General features: G+C 45.3%; 8 protein-coding genes across 8 annotated transcripts; 2 read left to right on the top strand and 6 right to left on the bottom strand.

Moving 5' to 3' along the window:
• Positions 1 to 5: 5 nt before the first annotated feature.
• Positions 6 to 1,115, bottom strand: M438DRAFT_340076 (uncharacterized protein; the record flags this gene model as incomplete). The annotated part of the gene is made up of 1 exon (XM_029904282.1): positions 6 to 1,115. The coding sequence occupies one exon, from the start codon at positions 1,113 to 1,115 to the stop codon at positions 6 to 8; it is 1,110 nt and encodes a 369-aa protein (XP_029755349.1).
• A 769-nt stretch (positions 1,116 to 1,884) lies between these two features.
• On the bottom strand, positions 1,885 to 3,282 carry M438DRAFT_284371 (pectin lyase-like protein; the record flags this gene model as incomplete). The annotated part of the gene is made up of 1 exon (XM_029901455.1): positions 1,885 to 3,282. One exon carries the CDS (start codon positions 3,280 to 3,282, stop codon positions 1,885 to 1,887), a length of 1,398 nt encoding a protein of 465 aa, XP_029755348.1.
• An 836-nt stretch (positions 3,283 to 4,118) lies between these two features.
• On the bottom strand, positions 4,119 to 6,728 carry M438DRAFT_153654 (uncharacterized protein). The gene is made up of 5 exons (XM_029898985.1): positions 6,605 to 6,728; positions 6,530 to 6,557; positions 5,705 to 6,481; positions 5,048 to 5,641; positions 4,119 to 4,983 (listed from the first exon to the last, which is right to left on the bottom strand). The coding sequence occupies exons 1-5, from the start codon at positions 6,634 to 6,636 to the stop codon at positions 4,240 to 4,242; spliced, it is 2,175 nt and encodes a 724-aa protein (XP_029755347.1). The 5' UTR covers positions 6,637 to 6,728; the 3' UTR covers positions 4,119 to 4,239.
• A 797-nt stretch (positions 6,729 to 7,525) lies between these two features.
• Positions 7,526 to 10,291, top strand: M438DRAFT_340073 (uncharacterized protein; the record flags this gene model as incomplete). The annotated part of the gene is made up of 3 exons (XM_029904281.1): positions 7,526 to 7,962; positions 8,013 to 10,010; positions 10,147 to 10,291. The coding sequence occupies 3 exons, from the start codon at positions 7,526 to 7,528 to the stop codon at positions 10,289 to 10,291; spliced, it is 2,580 nt and encodes an 859-aa protein (XP_029755346.1).
• A 555-nt stretch (positions 10,292 to 10,846) lies between these two features.
• Positions 10,847 to 12,574, bottom strand: M438DRAFT_378452 (sugar transporter STL1; the record flags this gene model as incomplete). Its single annotated transcript, XM_029908816.1, has 4 exons — positions 10,847 to 11,695; positions 11,728 to 11,960; positions 12,016 to 12,458; positions 12,513 to 12,574. 4 exons carry the CDS (start codon positions 12,572 to 12,574, stop codon positions 10,847 to 10,849), a joined length of 1,587 nt encoding a protein of 528 aa, XP_029755345.1.
• Positions 12,575 to 13,290: 716 nt separating this feature from the next.
• On the top strand, positions 13,291 to 14,370 carry M438DRAFT_378451 (GroES-like protein; the record flags this gene model as incomplete). The annotated part of the gene is made up of 5 exons (XM_029908815.1): positions 13,291 to 13,320; positions 13,384 to 13,754; positions 13,887 to 13,950; positions 13,981 to 14,119; positions 14,255 to 14,370. 5 exons carry the CDS (start codon positions 13,291 to 13,293, stop codon positions 14,368 to 14,370), a joined length of 720 nt encoding a protein of 239 aa, XP_029755344.1.
• Positions 14,371 to 21,626: 7,256 nt separating this feature from the next.
• M438DRAFT_349980 (uncharacterized protein) lies at positions 21,627 to 22,044 on the bottom strand (the record flags this gene model as incomplete). Its single annotated transcript, XM_029906520.1, has 1 exon — positions 21,627 to 22,044. Exon 1 carries the CDS (start codon positions 21,840 to 21,842, stop codon positions 21,630 to 21,632), a length of 213 nt encoding a protein of 70 aa, XP_029755343.1. The 5' UTR covers positions 21,843 to 22,044.
• Positions 22,045 to 22,383: 339 nt separating this feature from the next.
• On the bottom strand, positions 22,384 to 23,429 carry M438DRAFT_369733 (uncharacterized protein; the record flags this gene model as incomplete). The annotated part of the gene is made up of 1 exon (XM_029908125.1): positions 22,384 to 23,429. The coding sequence occupies one exon, from the start codon at positions 23,427 to 23,429 to the stop codon at positions 22,482 to 22,484; it is 948 nt and encodes a 315-aa protein (XP_029755342.1). The 3' UTR covers positions 22,384 to 22,481.
• Between the last annotated feature and the right edge of the window lie 446 nt (positions 23,430 to 23,875).

Raw genomic sequence — 23,875 nt, 5'->3', positions numbered from 1 at the left:
CCAATTCATCTGCGATTGCCCAAATCACCCATCAAGTCAAGAACAACATAATCAGGCTTCGCGATTTCCACAAAGGCAAGTTTCGCCTTGCGCGCAGATTCGTCAAATCTTGCTGCCTTGACACTGCCCGATTGATAGGTCCACAAAGTGCACTGCGTGTTGATAATACGACCGGCATCTGGAATGGGCAAAATGGACATGGTCTTTCTGCCTGCACTCTTGGCCCAAGCCAAGGTGTCTCGAGCGGTATTGAATGCGACTTCGTTATTGGCTGGAACGCTCGCACTCACGATGGGCATAAGAGCTGCTCCGTTTCCAGAATGAGCTTTCTGAGCGTCTGCCCAACACTGGAGATATTCTCTAACTGATAACTTTGTGTTGAAGACGTTGAGGTACGCAATTTCTCCTTCGAAATGGAGCTCTCCATCGTTGATTTGGGGAATGATTTGTAGATCGCTGAGATGATTCTTGCGCGCATATTGATAGCAAGTGTTGGCTCCATTGTATTTGATACCCTTGGAGTTGATGGCTTTCGTTGCGAAGAATTTGAGGAATACAGTTCTACTCAAACCATGGGCGTTCACCGCGGCTGCCGCTCTGCTGAAGATGACCGGGTCTTGGATGTCGAGAATCAACCAGAAGTTAGGATTGTTGAGGTTCTTGAAGTGGGAGAGCATCGAGTCCAGTGTTTCCAGCTTTTGTGCGCCATCGGCAGGAACGAGCCGTCCATTGCGACCGAAAGCCTTCAATCCGGTGCCAATCCAGGAGTTCGCTGGTCTAGATTTGACCAGGATGGGAGCCACTGGCGGCTGAAGATTCAGGGACACGTCAACAGCATCAAGACGGCCACCATAGTTGTCGTTGGAAGTGGCACGGTTGGATATCATATCGTGGAAGACAAGGACTTGATTGTCAGAGCTCAATCGGAGATCGAATTCGACACCAGGTAGACCCAAAGCTTCAGCGCGATACATTGCATTAACGCTGTTCTCAGCCAAGGCGTTGTGGTCGTTGACATCGTGAAAAAGACCGCGATGGGCGATGGTCTGGTACGCAAACAGTGGCTCAGCGAGTATGACCAAAGTGAGGAGGGTGGCGAGCGGGGAGCAATGCATTGTTTGTAGAAAGTATGGCGTTCTTGTGAGATCGTTGAAGGAGATGGTGAGGTGGATAGAGCAAAGATGCGAGGACTTATATATGCCTTGACCACGACTGTCGCTAAATCTGACCACAAGCATCTTTCGATGAACACTGATGAATCTCGTGTTGTGGGTTTTTGAAGCAAGACAAACCTCGTATACCAGGCTGATATGCGCAGTGGATGATCGTTCCTGTCCAGTCAGGATACAACGTGATGTACCTTCCATGTACCGCGGTCGCATGTATAACGCTTGGTATACCGATGTCTCAACCCATGAGAATCATCACGAGGGTATTTCTGATATACGAGACACGTTTGGAGATCATGCTTTCACCATTGAAGGCACCTGAAGCACAGCAAACTCTACCGATCCACGCCCCAAGAGGCCAATTTCGGTTGAACTCTTGGTAATACCGTGTAGCCATGTGTACATCAAGGTCTTAGTTCTCACAAGTCTATCTCCAGAACCAGAGGGCCAAAATTCGATACATTGCGTCCCCATTCATCAGAGTCTGACGTTGATCTAATACGAAAACCTTAGACCCAACACAGCGAATCTTGCAAAGATGTCTTCATCCACCAAGAAGCTAAGATTCACGATCGCGTACACAGTAACGAATGCAAGTGTCGATACGTGGTCTGAGGCAGAAATATAGCGTAGGTGGTTATCTACTATTTGCCCGTTGAAGCTATGGTTTCTTACATCTATGGAAGATTCAATAGTTCAGTAAGCTTTGCTTCCATCAATGTGAAAACATTAGGGTGCCCTCACTCAATCCAAAGACGTTTTGAGCATTCTCAAAAACAGCAATGGCAGTTTTGTCGGTTTTGGATTGCCGCAAGTTGAGCTCGCTGAACTTCAGTTCACGGCAAGGTGCTGCTTGTGAGCAGTTGAGGTTGACACCAATTGGTGTGCGAACTGTGCCGCTGATGTTGTTGAAGTTGAAGTTCTGGAACTCGAATGTTGAGGTGTCGCAGTATGCACCTTGAGCAGGCACTTTGAAGTAACACTTGTTGATGTAGACAGCCTGTGTGGTATTTTCGACAATGAGGTTGTCGAAAGTCACATTCGACACTCGGCCGGTACCCCCGCCTCCTCCTTGAGGTGGGTTTCCCATCTCCACCCCGACCCATGACTTGAAGTAAGCCCCTGCGGCGACAGCCGCGCCGCCATACTTTGTATCGATTTTTTGACTGACACGAATGTCGCTCACGCTGATGTTGGTGATAAAATCAGGGTGACCGGGATACTGGCCAACACTCCCGAAAGCGATACCACCTCCTATGCAGGTGAAGTTGCGTAGAACCATGTTTGTCGAATTGCCTTTCGGAGCAAAGCAGTCGTCTCCTCCGTGGAATGTCCAGTTCTCAAGTCTCATCTGATCGACGCGCATTGTATCGATACCATCGACGTTGATGGCATAATTTGAACTGTTGCCAGCAGGATCGGTGTTGATTCCATTGATGTAGATGTTGGTCATGGTAATATTTCGCGAGTCTTGAGCCCAGACAGACCAGAACTGTGGTTGATAGAAGGCAAAGTTGTTGATGCTGACGTTCGCACTGTTGTAGATTGAAAGACTGATCGGACGTCCATACTGGTTACTTTGACCTGCGGCTCGACCATACCAAGCCTGTCCATTTCCATTGATGCCACCTTGTTGCCAGCCTCCACCATCAACAATAAAGTCATTACCTTCGATGATCCAAGCTGTGCTCATGTTCTGGAACTCGACGCGGTGGGAGTTTTCGATCCAGTAACCAAGATCGGGCGTGAATGAGAGAAGACCATGGACGTTCAATGTTGCACGAGTAAGTCGCATGTAGAGACGACTTGAGATTGTGTACGTGTAAGGCGCAGGCAAGGTGATCGTGCCTCCGTTGCCACAAAGCTCGACAGCCTTTAGGATCTGTGGTGCATCGTCGCGACCCCATCCAAGAGGCACCACCTCGCATTGAGTGTGTACGGTATGAGGTTCGGCGGAGGTAGCAAGAGAGGAACTTGTCGGATAGGTGGGGCCAAGATGTAACGGAAGTGTCGCTTGTGAGGCTGTAGGAGTACGACTAGCGCACTCGAGCTCGGCTGCACATACCGAGAGGAATAGGATGGTTGAGACTACAGCAGCGTTGGAGAACCTCATGATGAAAGCTTGTAATACGCCAGTTCTTCTCAGAGTATTGAAGGACAAAGAACGGTCTTATAACTTCCGGTCGCAATGGGGTTTGTGGCCAGCGAACTTTGCTGACCAATCTTGAGCCCACGTGCTTAGTGCTAGACTTTCATCAAACATGTAATTGCTGTTTGTTCATGTGCAGTTCGTGTATCAGTCTAAATGGTGTCCAAGACGTGCAGTTTTCCATTGAGTTCGTTGGATAAAAGGTATCCGTATTCAGCTTGGCAGCCGGTTCTAACTTTGCATACGACTCCTTCCTCTACAGAGCCAGACACGATGTTCGAGGCATTTGGAACAAGAGATGAAGCTTCAACCTTGACAAGAACTTCTTTAGGGCCAGGAACTGGTTTGTCCACAGTGACGAGTTCAAGAGGTTGTCCCTGAGTGGCCAGACGGGCAGTGGTGATTTGAGGCATGGTAGAAAATGTGACTGGTTCACGTGAGAGGAATCGACTTGGGTGTTGATATGATGTGCTGAAGTAGCTGAGATACCTGCGTTCATATATGAGATGCTGTCAACTCGTGGAACTGATCTTGTCGTCATCGATATGTGAACTCGTTGTACGGGAACGTTAATATCCGCGTTCCGGTGTGCATGGTCAACTATGGGTGCCTGCATCTCAAAGATCCGGAATTTCGGAATTCGTCCGGAAGTTGAGTAAGACGGCCTTGGCGGTGACATCTTTATGATTGTTTATCAGTGCATCATCCTGCCTCTCTTTCTGTTTTGACCATGTCGACGAAACTCCTTGAGAAAATTTGTCGACAGATTTTGAGCGAGGATTCGACATCGGACTGGAAGCCCACTGCTACACTTGCTCCCAGTCTGGCACAATTTCGCAGCACTGCTGAGACAAAGCTACAGTCCTTCGGACGAGACCGCCTGGACGAAAGTGTGTAAAGCCCGGGAGTTAAGCAAGAGCTTCATCCAAGCCTGGACACGTCAAACCAGCCTCCACTCAGAAATTCAGTGTCTTCCATGCCGTTGATGACAGACTCGGACCCCCCCGGCATATTGAAAGCCCAGCTTTCGAATGGGTGATTGGACGTGATGAGCGGTTGAACGGTTTCCATCCATTGCATGAGCTGAGCATCATCCATCGGCGCATTGATGTCATCGAGAGCTGTTTCCGAAGAATTCATTGGAGCTTTGTCAAGAATGTCCGACTCTCTCGTGGGCGCTGGATTCGCCAGACGTTGTGTGCTTGATTGCGCGTGGCACGTGGGCTGATTTGAGGAGCTTGGCTGGTCAAGGCTGTCGCTTGTAGCATGATCACGGCTCCCAGGCTCCGGAAGTCCAGTCACATCTGTTCCTACAGCCTGAACCACCATCTCGTTGAGCTTCGCGATGGATCTGGCCATCTGTCCCGAGACCCATGTCCTTTCACAAAACGTGTTGACCAATCGTGCTGCTTGGACTGCGATCGCTCCGCATTCGTTCTTGAAAACTGGTAGTTTGCTAGCCAAACCGATGACGATAGATGCGGCGCCGAGAAGGTAGTGAACAAAGGGAAACGTAAAGATGTTGTCGGTTGGCGACATCAAAGGCGATGCATCGACAAGTTGACCTGCGAGCTTGACACATGTTGCTTCGTTATCGAAGTTGTCAAGCCAATATTTGCGCTGTCGAAGTGGTTTTCGAATGGTGATCCGCAACCAGAGATCTCGCTGCTCGTGTGAGTGCTGTGCTTTGAGAAGCATCTCCGCCAATCTCAGCCAGAAGAGAACTCACCATGTGTAGGAGAATGCGAAGTCGACTTCGGCGAGCTCGCATAGGTCTATGTAGTTCTTCTTCAGCGAATGAAGCGTTGAACTTCAGCCCGTTGGGTAAATTGTGTTTCCACATAAACAGCATAGATTCCAGAGACTCGAGTGTGGCTTGATTGATGGGTTGATCTGACAAGTCTTCGAAATGAAGCTCACGCCAAACCTTGCTGTAGATTTTGGAATGCTCTATCATGGCATTCAGATACAGTATCGTGACTTGGTCGTCGGCAGTGTCTCTCCCCTCTGTCTCTTCTCCCGATGCGGTCACGGCATTGTGGCGGTGGCTTGGGTAATTCGACCAAATGTTCGAAAGATGATCAGGCAGATCTGTGTTGACCATGTCATCTTGAATCAGACTTGGTCTGTTTGCGTATGATGCCATTCGGTGTTCCAGAATGTAAAGACTCCACCAAGTGCGTCGACAATTTTCCGAAAGAGCCTTTGGCAATAGTTTTAGTGCGCTCTCACAGTGTAGTTTTAGTCGATATGCGTCTGTGACAGCCAGGGAGATGACGCTGAAAGCTCGATCAATAGCGTCGATACGAACAAGATACAATCCCTAAGAGATACGTTAGTCTGGACACAGGAAGATGGCCACCAAACTGTTTACACAGTGCATTACCATAAGAGTAAAAGTTTGCACTCTGGATAGTCCACAACGGCTTCTAACACAAGGATCAAAGATATTGCCCAGCATATCTATGGCAGCGCAATAGAACCTCCAGCCTGCTGAGTAGCGGCCAGAGTCCACACTCGATCGGCCGTACATGGTGCAACGGCCGAGCGCTAGACATACCAACACTTGCGCATATGATTCAAGCATGTTTTCTGAGAGTGTTGCTTCAACCCGTGGGACCTGAGTATGGACGTGCTGCTGCAATCCTGTAAGAGACACTCTTAATGCAGAAATTTCGATGAAAGGATAGAGTGGGTGAACAGCTTCGCAGAAGGTTTCCAGCAAGGTAGGCCACTCATCAACGCTTGAGCAAACTTCGGACGTCTTCATCACCTTACTCAATGTGCTTTGAATCATAGCTGGCACATTAGCATTTTTGTGTTCTGGGTAAGTCGCAGCAAGCCCTTCGCCTGAGTCAATCGAACGCTCAGCTCCTAAATGTACATGACGATCTTCGAGCAGAGGTGTTTGAGACTGAGAGAGGGTTTGATCGCGGGACGCACTTAGCCGCTTGAGACGCGCAAGTCGCTCTTCGAGCTGAGAAATCTCCTCAGTCAGCGCGGGTGTATGCTGTAGATCGTCCGTAGCGGTGGGACTTGTGTTTTCTGAGTCTATTGATCGCTGAGGAAGAGAATCTGGCAGTGGCCTTCGTGACTTCTTGGACTTCGTGACACATTCTTGGTCTCGCAAAGCGCAAGCGCTACAAGGCTTGCCGCCATCACACTGTTTCAAAATCAACTTGGCTCTCGAACAAAAGACACAGCAGCTTACTTTCAGCTTTTTGACCTGGCAAAAAGTACTGTGATTGTGAGCAAAGGTTCAGCCCTGGCAGATAGCATGTCTTACCAAGCTCGAGATACGTATGTGCCTCTTTTCATGGCTCGAGCCAATGAAAGTTCTGTTCTGTAAGCTTTTGGCTACAGCTTATCGTGCGAATTGCGCAGCAGATCTCAGCAATGCAACTCCTACACGTGGGAGATTGTTTGGAAGGAGAAGGAACGCGTCTCGAACGCCACTTCCGCCGTGGTCGGCCGTTTGGCTTGCCGGGCCGGAGTTTTCCGCCCGCGGCCCTCACCCTGTTCCGACAATCTCTAAACGACGAAGTCACTCTGCCCTGTCGACTCTCAGGCCGGAACAAGCAGATATCACATTTCAATCTGCTCCTCACTCCTTACATACCGTTATTCGTGTCCTTCTTTAGATGCGCGGTCGGCTTATGTAAGATTACTATAACAGTCATCAGGTTCTCTCGCCGTACTGCGAGAGCTTAGTGAAAAAGGTACTGTCGGTTCTCCTTTCGATTGCATCTCGCAGTGACCTTCTATCGATGCAACCTCAATTCGAAGAGCTCTTCGATGCTGCCGCTGCGGCGCGAATCTCTCCGTCACATGCATATGATAGCCTGATTCGTGGAAGAACAGTGACCTGCATGGTGCTGCAACAGGACTCCGTGGCAGGTTAGATGTACATGAGCACTGCGACACCAGACCAACATTGTGGAAGAGGGACGGGAACCTCAGTTGACTGCTCTTTGATTTTCGTCAACCTCAGTGCCCCGCGAAGTGATAAGGGCGAGCCTCCTGTCCATCACTCAATGGGGCCACGCAACGGCGATTGGATCCACGATATCTTTGGGCGTCAGCGGCTTATGCGGTCTTTGCAGCTTGACCCCGCAGCGAGATAGGCACCATTATCAGTCTCTGCTTGCCGCAGTCTCCCGTCACTCCTTCTACTCACCTCCAAGAGCTTTAGCATGATAATCAATCCATGGCAGAACTCAGTCTTGCGGCCTCGATCGTCGGACTCATCAGTCTAGGTATACAAATCAGCCAAGGACTCAATCTCTACATTGATTCGGCAAGCAACGCCAAACCTCGCGTGCAGGCTATTGCGACAGATGTTGACCTTGCAATTCAGGTGGTTACTCAACTAGAAATCACCATTGGAGAGCCCAGGAACAAAGCTCTGATCAGTGACAGCGCCCAGCAGACCGCCAAAAGATGTGTTTCACAATTCAGCCTTGTGTTCGAGCAGATCAAGCAGAAACTTCCAACACCTGGTCAATCGGGTATCAGATCGTACCAAAAACTTAGGTGGCCGTTCACAGAATCGAAAGTGAACCTGCTACGGGCCGAGCTAGGAAATGCGAAGGCTACATTGCAACTTCTGATGACTGTCATCACTTTTGCAGCCATGAAGCAGAGGTACAAACCCGAACTTGTCCGATTTTCGATGGATACGCTGACACTAAAAGATATGCAAATGTAGCGTCTTTAGAGCAACGTGAACAGCTGATCCGAAGATTGAAACGAGAAGACGCCGAAGCTGCCGCCAAGGTCGCAACCCTCAAGCGAATACAGGACGAAGACAGAAGTCTGGGACCAGGGTCAGCTTACGACCGCCACTCAGAGACGATACGAGCTGCATCTTCATGGGAATCCTCCGTGTCCGATGAAATTTCACAAAGCAATTCTCAGCTGGTCGGCGAAGATAACTGGCATACTGCGAACGACTCTGGGAACGGTTTGGGGATGGACTTCACAGAGGCTTTATGTTCTGACTATAACGTCTGTCTGGACCACTTGAGAGCACTGGAAGTTAGTATCAGAAACGCGCTCCACGATTTGCGAAAGCTGGAATCGTTAGGTACAAGTGATTCGTTCACCGAAGCAAAACGTGGGATCGTGAACGACGTCAACAAGCATGGCCATCGAATGGTGCTCTGCCTGAACAAACGTATTGTCAAGTCGATTCGAAGTCGTAGACTGAAGCGAGAACACGATGGCGATGAAGGTCAGAGGATAAGTGAATCTTCAAGCAAAAGTCCGGTTTCCGCAGATGACCGCAACCCCGAGATTGACGCGACTCACGTACATGATCACTTTATGGATGCAGTGGAATACCAATTAGAGGATCCTGAAGTGAGAGACCCCTGCCCAAGAGCCGGAGGAGACCACAGCGAGAGGCCTACCGGCGTGAGAGTAGATGCAGAAACCGCTGTGAGTAAAGTGACGCAAGTCGCAGAGACTTCAGTCGCAGCGGTGAAGTCGGAGAGGGAACGCGAGATTCACAAGTCCGACAATGCCTTCACCTTGTCTCGCCATCACCAACGCGGAGAGCAAGCCACCCCAAACCTGAACGTAGAACCTGAAAGATACCGACAAGAGGATATAGCTAGCGAAACAGATTTCAGAGAAGCTGTTGGCAGGGTGCCAAAATCTTGGAAGCAGGAGTCGTGGGAAGGTCGTCACTGGGATAACCCCTACTTGCCACCTCATGCCTACCACTATCGAGATGGACATCAGTACGACACCGCTTTCAACGAGCCACAGTACTCCAACCTTCACCGCTCATACCTGCAAGGTTACGAAACAAGAATCCCTGCCAATATTTATATTCACAACAATATCCCTATCAACCAAGAAACGACCATTGCACATCGTACGGATTCGAGACTACCTATGGCTACCTCTATGTTTTCTACACCGCAATCTCCGCAAGTACCGATGATGCAACCGCCAATCTTCATGCATCAACAAGTACCCATGATCGCCGCTCCTTTCACAGAAGACGATCACGCCCTCCGAGCTCAACGCCTAGGCGAACAATTTCCTCACGAACCGACCCCAGTAATGCACCACCATCGCCACCATTCTGTCTTACCTGATCGTTCTACCGAGCTCTCTCGTCTGCGCTGGGAACTCGAACAGCAGCGCCGCGGTGCAGCAGCCGCAGACGCTCGCCATCGCCACGATAGAGACATTGCGGCCCTGAACCAACGGTTCGAGCTTGAACGAGGTGAGGTAGAAATCACGGCAGCCAGAGCAGAACGCATTCGCGAAGTGGAGGTCAACGCCCTGGGAATGAAGCTGGATTTGGATCCTACGAAGCAACAGGAAGGAGGCGCAACGGCACTCGAATCTCGCCGCCGTTACCGCAATGGGGCAACCGCGCCAGGAATCAAGATTGCAGACAACTACCGAACCGGGCACGTATCACATGGACGTACTCGCTCTGAGGAAGGTCGAAAAGAAACCAAGAACTTTCCGCCATCCAAAGATAGGAATGACGACAACAGTTCAGACAACACCGCGAGTGACGACATTGAGAACTTGGTCCGTGATTGGACTAATCTTTATGATGAAGATTCGACAATTGTTAGACGTGCAGCAGCTGAGCGTGACCGCAGTGTCGGAGGGGCGACAAACATTGCCCCAGCACCGCACACGTACCGCTCGGTACAGGATCCTTGGTCAGCGGGAACGACTTCTCCTAAGGTGCCACGATACATCGAGGTACAACCAAGGTCCCATGCCAGTAGTATTGCTGGCACGCCGGCTCTTGAACAATTAACTCAACCTGCAAATACCGACTCACATTTTGGACAGTATACTAGAGAACAAGGGATTCTTCGCTAGCATAGAAGCCCGCAAGCCTCCCGATCAAATGATGACGTTCGCGAGAGATATCGCTACGCAGAAGTCGGTGACTGAAGCTGTCTCGTCACAAGCGACCACACGCTCTGCCGACTAATTAACTCTAATCTCAGTTCTCATGAATGGTAATCCACGCATTATAAAGACTAGAGCGCTGTTCCAACGTGGTCTCGTGTCTTTCCCCAGATCTCGTGTTTTATGCATGATGCAGTCTTGTTCATCGTACCCAGCAGCTCTCGAGTGAAAAGGGTTCCAGTATCTGTCATTCACCTCACACTACTCCTGAACGCCATCTCGCAGATATTCGTGACCTCCAGATCTCAGCACAGCAGATACTCAACCACCCCCAAAGTACATCGGGTTGTTCGACGCAGTGCACAAGCTCATTTCCGTAACACTGCAATAGCACTCTCTTTTTGGCTCAAGGATTCTTGCACATGCAAACTTCTGAGCTATGACAACACTGTTGCGCAGATGGGTGATTGAGTTGTGGGTATTACTGTTAGAGAAAAGGGGAACAGGGGGGTTGATTAAATCGTCATTCTCAGATAGTGGAACAAGCGGTTTAGATGGTGTGATGTCCTACCCGTTGCAAGAAAGTCCTACGTTCATGAAGACATTTGTAAAATAGGAAACCTCAGTCTGCACATTTTCATGCCTTCTCCTCCACATGCGCGCTCATCTCACGGACCAAACTTCCCTTGCGCTGTACGGTATGATCCTGACCATACCCGCTCTCTTCCTTGAGACGGGCGAAATTCTTCTCAGCTTCCCAGTTCCAGATGCTGTCCGAGGCAAACAACAGATCGATCTCTTCAAGCGTACGACCGTTCGTCTCGGGGAATAACGCCCACACCATTGGTATAGTGATGGCGTTGCAAGCAGCAAAGATGTACAGTGTCTTCTCCCCCAGTTGAGCAAACATGACTGGACAGAGAAGGGTAAGCCAACCGTTGCCAATCGACCAGCCGACGACACCCCACGCGTTTCCTTTGGCGCGGACTTCGAGGGGGAAGATCTCTGCTGGGTAGAGCCAAGGTACGGTCAGCCATGTCGCCCCGAACACAAAGGTAAAGACATAGATCATGGCCACGGCAGCATTTCCGTACGAGGTAGCCTTGGACGCATCTCCATTTCGTGTCGCCTCTTGACCGAGGTAAGAAAAGCCACCAGCCAAAGCCATTGCGATACCTTGACCCACTGAACCCCAGTAACAAGTCCAGCGACGTCCGATCTTGTCGAGAGTGAAAACGCAAATCAGAGTCGAAAACATGTAAAAGATGTTGTTGAGACCAGAGATCCATTGACGTTTCTCAGGACCCATACCAGCAATACCGAATATGGTGGGTGCGTAGATGGTTACTCCAGCAATGCCGATCCATTCTTGCATAATCTGCAGCCAGATGACCAGTTGAACACGTCTGCCAGTGTGTAGCTTGCCAGATCCAGCGCCGAAGAGCATATGGAAGTAAGTCTGCTTGCGGAAGTTGGCACGTTCAAGCTCGCAGGATGCGACAATTCTTGGAACTCGACTTCTGCTTCGTAGGTATCGCCACGCAGGCGGGTAAGGATATAGCGACCTTCGTCTTCTCTACCCATTTTGGCGAGCCAGCGCGGTGATTCGGGAGAGATGAGAACAACGATCGCGAGAACGATGAGCATGGGAATCTGGAAGGCGATCGGGAAACGCCATATGAAGGACGAGGTGCCGTCACCGTAGAAGGAACATCCATATTCGAGCCAGTAAGCAATGACAACACCGAAGACTGCAGGTTTTCGGTCAGAGACATGGTCAATGCACGTTGTGAGAAGTTTACATACTGTTGAGAGTGAATTCAATGGCGACGAATTGACCACGAGATTTGTGCTCAGCGATTTCCGTCGCCCAGACAGGCACAATTGCATTGAGGATACCGGTACCCCAACCATTGACCAGTCGTGCGCAGATCATCCAGGAGTGGTTCATGGCGGAAGTCTGCAGGCAAGCGCCAACGATGGCAATCAAGGCACCGAGAAAAATGCTCTTGATGCGACCGTACCTGTCACCGAGGGACCCGCCGACCAAGCAGCCGACAAGGGTTCCAAGATAGTAGACAGAGACGATACCACCCTGGAGAAGAGAGTTGGTGACAACGGGCTCGCCGTCGGGGCCTTGATGGCCGAAGCCCATGCGAGTGTAGGAGTCGTAGGCAGTGTTGACACCGCCCATCATGCCTTGATCATAACCAAAGAAGAGGATGGAGAGACCTGCGACGCAATTAATTCTGTCGCAAAAGGTTAGCTTTGAAACACGCAGAGATCTGGTTCAGAAGACTCACGCGATGAGCAAGCTGCGCTTCTCATAACGATGGACCAGGTTCGACTTGTGGATCTTGTCCATGGCGAATGTCGGCGTGGAAGAGGAAGAGCAAGGTGACAGGTTGATGAACGACGTTGGAAAAGCTCGAATTGCTTCGAGGTTGATATCTGCAAGCCTGGGAGTACAAGGTGGCTATATATGTCGCTTCTATCTCTAGGTTCTGGGGTTTATGTGGGGTGGTACATGGGGGAGGTTGCGGGGCACCAGATTTCGCAGATGCATGTCGGAAAAGGAAGTCGCGCCGAAAGCTTTCCGCCGCAACGCTCTTGGTAGTCAATGCTTATTGGTCGCGGTAGTCCGGGCAAAGATTGGTACTTGCAAGCTGATGCTTAAGCGCTTGCCCTGAATAAGCACGGTCCCGTGGCTGATCTTGAATCATCAAGCACGCATCGTCTGATTGGTCGGGGCAGTCCGGTCAAAACACCGTATCGCCGTATGCACTACACCATTCCACCTCAACGTTCACTTGATCACGACCATCAAAATCATATGCAACTGCCGACCTAGAGTAAGGAATAGCCTCTTGCCTTGACTCGAAATGATAAGAAACAATGGCTCGATAGTCTTTCTTACAGATTGTGTGGAGACTTGGAAGCCGAGGCCGCCTTCGGGTGCTTAAGCCATTGTTTGAGAAGATATCAATGAATGCTCGATACTCTTGTCTTGCCTACTTGTCTTTGCTCCAGTGAGTGAGCTTTCTTTTCTGCCTCCTGTCCACGTCAACTATTAAGTGTATCATGGCCCACATACAGTCCGACGGGACAAAGGTGCGTGTATGCAATCTTCCTTCGTCTATCGGTGTACGCATTATGGATCTAATATCAATACAGAATCCTTCTTTTGTCCTCAAAAGAGTCGACGAGCTCGTCTACGAGAATCGACCCAAGCCTTTGATCCAACATGAACATGATGTGCTGCTGGAAGTCAACTACACAGGAATCTGCGGCTCAGAAATTCACTACTGGACTCGAGGCCAGATTGGGCCCTTTATCGTCCGCGAGCCAATGGTACTAGTTCACGAATCTTCTGGCACTGTCGTCAAAGTCGGAACAGAAGTCACTAATCTAAAGATAGGCGATCGAGTAGCCATGGAGCCAGGCATACCATGTAGACGCTGCTCGGCTTGCAAGAACGGAACATACAATCTCTACAAGAAAATGGCATTCGCTGCTATACCCCCTTACGATGGCACTCTCGCTTAGTTCTACATCCTCCTAGAAGATTTCTACTACAAGCTTCCTAACAACGTTAGCCTTTAGGAAGGCGCAATGCTCGAGCCTCTATCTATTGCTATCTACATTTATAGATAGGCAAAGATCTAACATAGAGATAGTGTTATAGTCTTTAGAGCTAGTCCGATTAGTCTTCTTTGCTATACTATAGCTCGGGCTTATAGTGTAAGGAAGGTCATTACTATAGACATCTAGAAGAGCAGGTTAGATTTCGCGCGAAGCTTTACGGCTTCTATAACGTTTAAGTACTCTAGAGGTATAGCTATAGAGAGCGCACAGAAATTGATGCAAGAAAATGACCTTAGTAATGGCGTAGATGTTGCTATCGATGCTAGTAGTGCTGCTTTATCTATCTAGACCGCCATAAACGTCTTACGTATAGGAGGCTCTTATGTCTAGGGGGGAATGCCTTATGCCGATATTCCTTTTTTAATGGTAGATGCTTATATAAAGGAGCTTATAATTTAAGGTTCGTTTAGGTACAGACTAAAGGACTATAAGACTGCTCTAGGAATAGTAGCGACTAGTGCTATTAATGTTAAGAGATTAATTATGAAGACAGTCCTATTTAAGGACGCTAAATAAGCTTTCCTCGAGGTTAAGGAGGGCAAGGTTATAAAGCTACTAATTATAGGGCCATCTTAAGATGTGTAGCTTATAGTATGCTAGTTTAATACTATCTCTTAATTATACTTAACTAGAGTTAACTATAGATGGATTAATAATCTAATCTACTAGATAATCTAGTACTAGATTAGACTAGATTAGATTAGTATAGGCATTAGACTAGATTAGATTAGGTTAGCCCCTAATCTAGTACTCTAGTAGATTCTTAGCCCTATGCTAAGCTGCCTTCTAATTAGCCTACGGAGATTTCTAGCGGCCTATAAGGCCTCTAATTAGTTAACTCTAACGTTAACAAAAATACTTGCGAGTATAGAGCTAGGCGCGTCTCCTAACTTTTTATATTACTACCCCTAATTATTATAAATAACACCGTATCTAACGTACTATCTTCTATACTAAATACCTCCGTAATTAACGTACCTACCTACCTCTAATGATCCGACGACTTTAGAAGTACTACCCCTAAGGCGCGCAAAGTAGAAGGTACTAATACTAAGTACTATAAATACGTCGACTAGTCCTCCCTCTTATAGTACGAGGGCGTACCTAACGGTAAGGGTACGAGTAAGAGCCCTATCTAGAAGTACGGTTAGCGTGTTTAGAAAAAAGCTACATTTCCTATAAAATTCTTCTAGGTCTATACTAACTACTATAAGTCTCGTGCTTATCGCACCTATATCTATAACATTACTAATAGCATGGATAGCGCTACTAACTACCTCTTAGTAGTTTACGATATTAGCAAGGATAGCCTAAGGAAGCGCCCTCGAAGTATTATAGACTAGGTCTTAAGTTAACCTACCTTATCTTTATATAGTTAAGATATAGAGCGATATAGGACGGTCTTTAACGAAGCTACGTAGAAGGGAGTAGTTACTACGCTAATTATTTATAAGAACCTCGCCTTCTATCTTCTTAAGTCCCTATATATATAGAACTATCTAATAATGCTTAATCTAGTAGTAGACTTAAGGGGATGTCTCTTATAGTATAGGACTATGCGCTAGTAGATTTCTTAAGTCTATAATAATTACCTTAGAGTAGTAACTAAAATACTATACTTAGCGTCCTCTACTATCTACTTTTCCTTCGACCTTTAGATATCTCGTAATCTTAAGGCACTCTATAGTATTAATGTTCACTTATAGATAAATATAGTAACCTTAAGACCTTCCTTCTAGCCCTTCTATAGTAGAAAGGTAAGTATACTAGTACTAATATTACTAATACTATTACTAAGATTATTAGTTACTTCTTACTTAATAAGAAGATTAGGTTCTTTATTACTAATAACGTATCAAATAATAACACCTATATCTTTGCTCTTACTAATAAGTTCTACTTTAATGCTATTTAAAGACGACTACGCTACGCTAGACACATCTTTAACCTTATTATGCGCGCATTACTCTAGGGTGTTAATAAGGATGCCTTCCTTATAGAGCTAGCTAGCGTAGAAGTAATAGAGTAAGAGCTTAAGTGCTAGCAATGTCGAGGACCTATTAGTAAGGTTAGAAACACTATTGTCTACATCTACGCCTCGCCTTAGCGAAATAAGGAATTTAAGAAGGCTTAGAAGGCTTACTTACTACTTACTAAGGTTACTAAGCTCTATACGTTTAACGACACTTACTAGAACTTAGTGTTTTATGCGCTCTAAGTCTTTATCTTAGTACGCCCTACTATCGATGATTTCTATTAAAAAACTATAAAGGATTAGTAGGATTATATTAATATTAAGACTAATTTTAGGACTAAGCTATGCCCTAAGAAGATGCGTAAGAAACTAGTAATACTAAACGACTGCATTACCTAAGATGACTAGGCATTACTAACTTAATATTACGAGATCCTCGAGCTAGTATAGTAATTTACCTAGCGCCTTAAGGGTCGAGGCACTAGTACTAGCTATAGGGTAGTCTAGTAGGTAATACTAGTAATAGAGCGCTTATTCTCGCACTTTAAGAAGCTTAAAAATTAGTACACTATTATTAAGCCTATATAGAACTACTCTACTATCTCTTTACTAACTAGTTAAGTCCCTACCTCTTAGAGTACTATAATATCGTAATTATAGACCTAAAACATTAACCTCGACGACGACCTTCCTATTTCCTAACCCCTACGTAAGGCCGTTAAGACTACTTAAGGACGATAAGCTAATATTGCTTTAGTATCCTCGCTAATGCTACTACCTATTACCCCTCTTCTATTGTTAATACTAGCACTCGCTATGCCTACTAAGTAGACTCTAGAATATCGTATATTAGCTACTAGGGTTAACTTAGCTTAGAAAAATTAAACGAATACTATTAGATAACTAATTAGTCGCCTATATACGTCGTAGCAGTTATGCTTTATCTAGCTTATACCTAGAGATAGTTAAGATTAAAGTAGAGAGGGCGATAGGATTAGCTTATAATGTTAGAGAAGTTAGTACGTAACTTCTAGCTATCCTCCTACTCTTAACTTATTATAGAGACTACCCCTCTCGAGGACGATCGTACGCCTAATATAATAGTATAGATAGACGCTATACTTACCTTAGATAAGGAGGACACTAACATTAGTAGCCCTAAGACTAATAAATATGCTAGATAGTATATTAAAGGGTATGTCCCTAACGTCTACTATCCTCTTAAATTCTAGTCGAAACTACGCATTAAACACTCCTATCCTAGGCTCTCTCGTATAGCCCGCGATCTTTTTATAATACTAGCTATATCTAATGAGCTAGAGCGGGTATTTTTAAGCTATAGAAACATAGTAACACCCTAGAGGGGAAAGCTTACTAGCGAGGTAATAGAGGAAGTATAATGCATTAAGAGTTAGATAAGACATAGTATTATAACTAATCTCGAAGCAATATTTAAGTTAATAGCATAGGCACTAGAGAAAGCGCTAGAGGCGTAGATGTACTAAACAAATAAAGCAAATGTTGAACTATTTACTAAATCTATGTTTTATCGCGTTTTTGAACGAATTAGACCATTTCTAAGAGAGTGTAAAAAGAATAATTAACTATTATAACTAAGGCTCGAACAGTAGTCTATAGTCTATACTAATCTACTAGACTCGATAGATTAGATCCACTAGATTAGACTAGATGCTAAGGCCGACTAGACTAGATTAGATTAGAGGGTTAATCTAGTCTAATCCATCTATAGTCTACTCTATGCTTAACTCTGCTAGTGTAATTTAGTTGTAAGGATGTGATTAATTAAAGTTTGAGTCTAATGACTTAGAAGCAAGACATTACGATTATAGTTAAGTAAGTCCCCGTTGCGTTGCTACCTGCTTTAACCTATAGTATTAAAGCGTCCGTATAGTAAAAAATTAAAGACATTTCTAGGCATGCTAGAACACATCTATACGCTTATAACCTACTATGTTAACGTGCCTTTAGTCGCTCTTCGAAGCTATAGAGCGCGACCTAGACGAGGCGAACAACATTTAGTAACATGTAATTATTTGTCCCTTAGTATAAGGTAAGTTTAAACGACTTACGCCCTAGGTATTAGGGGGTAAGTCGTTTTTGGTTTTTAGGGTTTAGTAATTAGATGTTTAGGGTCGTTTACTTCGATTTATGTTTACAATATAACACTCTTAAGGATCACTCGAGAAGCTTTAAGATTAGTAGCTTCTACTTCCTAGTATTGTATAGTCGACATTAACAAATTTATAGCTTCCTTGTACTATTTATAGGTTAGACTACTCCGACTAGATCTTTACGTAGTAATAAGAAGTAGAGCTACATTAAAGCTTTATCTTACTATTAACTATGTACTATAATGTTAGTGTCGAATATCCTAATAACGTATTAACTTAGTGCACATAGTAGAATACTAATGCGCTAGTCGCTTAAACCTATCTTTTGTCGCTACGTCGAGATTATAATTAAGGAGATAAAAGAGGAAAGGCTAGTAAGTCTACTCTTAGAGTTTGTAAGCTCGAGCTTAAAGATAATATGCTAGCTCGCATTCGGTAGGAGTGTTATAATCGAACTTAATAGGAGCGGGGAGGTTCTAGTACCTAGCGTATAGTTAGTAAGGGCAACTATAGATAGGTGAATTTTTTTACCATTACTCGATCTACTAAGATAGCTCTTCTACTACTTTAAACATGTTTAGGATGTTACCAAGTTATAAACTAACCGTCTCTATATAGAAGGTATCTATTACTCATTACAAAATGCGACGTATAGCAATGTTAGCGAGATAGTAGTACTAAGAAGCTTCTATCTATAGCAACCGTTCTATAAACGATGTAGGGCTAGTGTAATACATTAAAGTTAGCGACGCTACTATAGAAGAATAATCATCGTCGTTATTATTAGGTAGTAAAGGGAATGATTGCGTATAATTTTGTGTAGTAAGCCTAGAAGAAGGGACCTAAAGTTAGACTAAGATCTTACTAATATATGTAAGTAATTAAGCTAATGTAATACGCGAATTGCCTTACTATTCTGATTTTAAGTAAGACTAGTATTCCTAGCAAGCATAAGCGTCGACTAATGATGCTTTATTAGACTTAAAAGTACGCTAGGTTAAGATAGGAAACGTTATATAGGCTCTATTAAAGGAGATAGATGCTTAGAAAGGCCGAAGAGAGTACATTATATACATACTAAGCTAAAAGTAACACTCGGTCGCTAGTAAGCCATTTCTAAGAAGACTAATGCGCTTCTAAGTAGCGTTATAGTAGGACTCTATAAGCCTATACTTCGACGTATCTTCTAGGCTCCTACCTAATACTTTAGACCTAGTAATAGTCGATAGTCGGGTAAATAGCGAAGAAACGATAGCGAGAGCGCATATTAAAAGCTTTATCTAATGTTAGCAATAATATAGGTAAAGGATAAGAAGGTCTTGCGCACTATAAGACATATTAGCCTATCCTACTAGAGGCTAGACTATATAATGTTAGCTATCATCTTCCTTAAGCTAGTTGGCTCTAAGATAGGGTTCTTCGTATAGACTTATACGAGGAAGTATTCTACTAGTAACATAATATCGTTCTCTAGAAGATTAGATTTATAGTCGACTATCTTTTACGGTCCTATAAAGAGTAGCCGCGATTCTCCACTAGTTATAGATTAATTATTAGTAACGTCGTTTGTAAGCATTAGATCTATAAATAAAGCCTTAATAGTCTTAAGATGCTAGCCCTCTCTAAACATAGTCTACTTTAGGATAGCTTCGTAAGAAGTAAAGGATAGTCTAGTATCTAACTTAGAGGTAGATGTCGTCGAATAAGTAGATAGATAGACATATATTGCACCTTATATATTAATCTCGAGCTACTAGTTATGTATGTTATAATAGGCTACCTCGTTAATAACATCTTTATCTATACTTTGCTAAGGTCTAGTGCTTAGTCCCTCGACAAGTAGTAATTATAAGCTCTAGTTAGACTTAGCAAGATTAATTAGGTAGTTAAGCCGATTAATAATGGCTAAGGTGCTACGGTTAAAGCTAATAGATACTTAGTAACCGTCTAAGAGCCATCCGATCGGTACACTTATAATACATTAGTAGTAGTATCTTCGTAGACACATTTAGACTCCTAGGCCTAGTACCTAGAGCAAGTTAGGCGTTAGTTGTCGTACTTAGCTTTCTTTGCTCGGCATAGTTAGTAGGCAATTATAGCTCGCTTTCGTGAGATTGAATGCTACGTCGATACTAGATTTAGGCGTAATATCTTTCGTTTATTTAATTACTAGTTTTAGGAGTTATTAATATAGTCTATCGGTCTACTTACTATAATAAGATAAATAATGTAGGCGTAGAAAAATGCTTTTAAAGGAGCTTGCCGTATAGAGAGCTCCTTCTACTTACTAAGGTTCTTTCTATACTAAGCTTTATTATTAACCCTACTTATTATTAATTAATAAGTAGGAAATATACTACCACTTAACTTAAACCTTTACTCGAGTACATTACCTTTACTAAGAAGTTAAACGTTAGTATCGCCTTGCTACGCGTAGGTATTAAGATATTAAAAATTGACATAACTAAATGTTAGATACTACCTAACTAGTAAGAGCGAGACGTAAGGCGCTTACTCCTTCTTAATTCCTTACTTAAGGTTATAATACGCTTTTTAGCTTTCGACCGAGAGCCGTCTACATTAGCACTAGTGTTCTTATTTAGACTTCTATTAGTAGAAGCAAGAGATTTGTTCGCTCTTTATATCTATCTTACCTTAAGCTAAGCCTTAAATGCCGCAAATCTACTACCTTATTAATACTACTTTATAAATATAAGTAAGGCTTCCTCTCGATATATAGTACTTCCTACGCTTACATTACCTCTTATAGCTATAAGAGTGTTTAGCTTAGCGTTATCGATTAGGTAGAGATAAGGAGGCTATCTTAAGTCTTCTACTACTATTACGCTACCGTGCATAATGTAAGTATAGTACATATAGTAATCTAATCCTAAGCAATGGCCGATCTTATAACTAGCTATACGACAAACCTAGTTTAACTAAGTAGACCGGCGACTTAGGAGCTTATATGCATCTATAGCTATATAGAGCGGTATTGATAGTTTTGTAGTTAATGGTCTAGCTTCTATTATGCCCTTTTTTCTACACTTCGTAGTAGGCTTCTTAATGTACTTGTCGACCTAATCCTTAACATAAGTAGCATAATGATTCGCTAGCCAGAAGTGTTTATAGTCTAATTCGTTGTCTTTATCGCTTCTAGGGCTATAACGAAACGAAGACACGACACATACGTAGCTTTTACTATACGCCCGGCTATAGACAAAGTCGTCGTCATCATCCTTATATAGGTTAAGATCTATATGAAGAATTAGCGTAAGTGCATCATTAGGAAGAACAGTAATGGCTGCATCTAAAAGATCATTAAGGTTAAGCTAGAAACTACGGCCTTTGTTAGGCATTAGCCTTTTCCTAATTCGTATGCTTTCTGTTCCTGTGTTTAGAGCTACAAAAGACTGGCTCTGCTTAGCTACACCCTCTTCGATCCATTCGTCGAAGGTAAGTGTCTCTTTTGGAAGCTGTAGCACCTTAAATCCATGGTAGAATGCGGCGAGATATTCCACGATGCTTTCGGAACTTGGCGGTAGGAGATGCCTATGAGGCCATTCATTGCGATATAAGAACGAGGCCTTTTCAGTCCATCCAGGTGGAGCCACAAGATAGATCTTCGTCCTTTTGAACGGCAAAGACTTGGGCGTGATATGCTTCTGCTAGTCTGAAAGGCTTTGAGGCGGATAATCAGGATCAAAATCGATTTCATCATTCGGAAGCACCAGTGGTGCTGGATAATCTGCATCCTCAAATAACGAGACGTCAATGAGGCCAGCCGCTTTTGCTCTCTCCAACCTGTTGGGTCGGCGATAACCAATTTGTTGGGCAACGCAAGAAGGCTGAAGCATCTGCCTATCATGCTTGCACGACATTGTGGCTCGTGGTCCAAAGTGCGTGTGAACGCCTCGTCGGAGACGTGAGCGGGTCGACGAGGGGATTGAGCATTCTATGCACGGCGCTGTCACTCAAAGGATCATGTAGCGTTGTCCGTGCACTGTATCACCAGGCTGCTGCCTTGGTTCGCGAGACGCGACGCTCGAGCACGCTCATCCCATTGATCAGGGGAAATAACGATGTTGAGCCGAGATGGCATGCGTGCAGGCTCACAAGTCGACCGCACCATTCTGTGAGGCGTCTTCTGAAGCAGTGGGCGTGCGCGAACAGAGAGATAGTTGACGCGTTCAAAGTCAGGTGCGTTCGCCTGGCCACAAGTCTTGGCCATGGCCGAGAGCGCGTTCGTCTCTGCTGGCCTTGGCCGCTCTTTCTTGGATAGAGATCTGACATGCACTCTCAATCAAACAAGAAACTACGGGTTCAAAGTCTGGCCTGAAAGATTGTAGTGTTCAGGAAAAAAAACAGTTCTGCACACATCCAGGTGAAAATCACGGATCTGGTCACGTCGGAGGCTTTGATCGGACTTGCGCAAGAGCTGAAAATGAGGCGTTGAAGTCGACAACAGTATGTTTCATCATTGCGTTCATGTAGAGGTGCATGTAGAGAGGTTGCTTGCCTCAGAGTAAGACGAGGGTGGCTGAAAACGTCAAGCCTAGCACAACAAGCCAATAAGATACGACATGCATGCCTTGAGCCTCACTAGTACCATCATCCATTGTTTCAACACTCTTCTCGTTCAAATCCACGGGCCGCAAACAAACCAATTCAGCGCTCGACTTCTCATTGTTTCCCTCAGCGAAGAAAATTGTCATGACTGGTGTGGTTCCCGCACCGCTCCTTATGGTGGTATCATTATCAATGGAAGTATAGATACTAGCCGTCCACACTGGAAGCAATTGATTAGTCTTCGGCAGTGTTGGCCAACAATTCGATGTTTCGTTTTCAGCTGCGGAGATCGGTTCCGGTCCTAAAGAACCTGTAAGTGGCACAGCTACAACTTTCGTACCAGAGGCCAAAGAGCAAGAGGATGGCGGATCGTCTTGCAAGGTCTGTGCGATGGAGTTGCAGATGGAGGTATCCGAGGTGGCTAAGTTGTTGGCTTGGGACTTGAGGTCTGAGATGCATTGACTACTGAATCCCGTTCCATCGCGACTGGTACAATCTGTGGACACAGGAGTCATGGAGTCGTAGAACAGAGGTCCATCGTCGAGTGTTGTGAAGAAGAAAGAACATGCTGATTGACCTTGCGATTCGAAAAAATTGCTTGATTCGACACCTAGGTAGAAGGCGCGGTTGATGAGCGAATTATTACCGGTCTTGGACTGATTGACTGCGATTGTCCATTCGAGGTTCGAGCCAGATAGAGATTGGATTGAGGTGAGGCCAATGACGGAGTAACTCGCACCTGCCACTGAGCAATTCGAGATGGCGGTGTTGTCGAGGATAGGACAATCAACATTGGCGCAGGACAGTAAGCCGGATTGTGCTGATGTTTGTGTTGATTGGAGCAAGAGCGCGAGAACACCTGCTCTGGTACGAAGACTGCGAGATGAAGACATGAACATCTTAGGTATAGCGATTGAATTTGGAAAGTATGAGAGAGCGATGTGATGGCGTTTGGAGCGGTCTGTTCGTTGGCATCGTTGTGGCAGAAGTGGTCGCATCAGCGACTTATTATACTTAGCAGTGGCAAGATGGAGTTGACACAATCGATCGACAAATGCCCAGCGTCTGGCCTTCATGATCAGATATTGGCGCTCGATAGCCGGCTTCAGTTGATGAAAGGAGCTGGAGTATGAGGTAATGATCTGTCCAGTGTTTAGCTGTTGCTCAAGGGTGAGGGGCATTTATTGCCGGTATTCCCGCATTCAGATTTGCCAATACTTTAGAAGACACCATGGCGATCAAAAGTCTTGAATCGGACTTTGGTGGGCTTGGCAGGATTTCTCACCAAGGTCCGATTCAAGACTTTTGATCGCCATGGTGAAGAAGTCAAGATCAGGAACCGCGG

Source organism: Aureobasidium pullulans (genome assembly GCF_000721785.1).
Source record: "Aureobasidium pullulans EXF-150 unplaced genomic scaffold scaffold_36, whole genome shotgun sequence".
Classification (NCBI taxonomy): domain Eukaryota; kingdom Fungi; phylum Ascomycota; class Dothideomycetes; order Dothideales; family Saccotheciaceae; genus Aureobasidium; species Aureobasidium pullulans.
The sequence above is the reverse complement of the archived record's forward strand: the minus strand, read 5'-3'. Positions and strand labels throughout refer to the sequence as shown.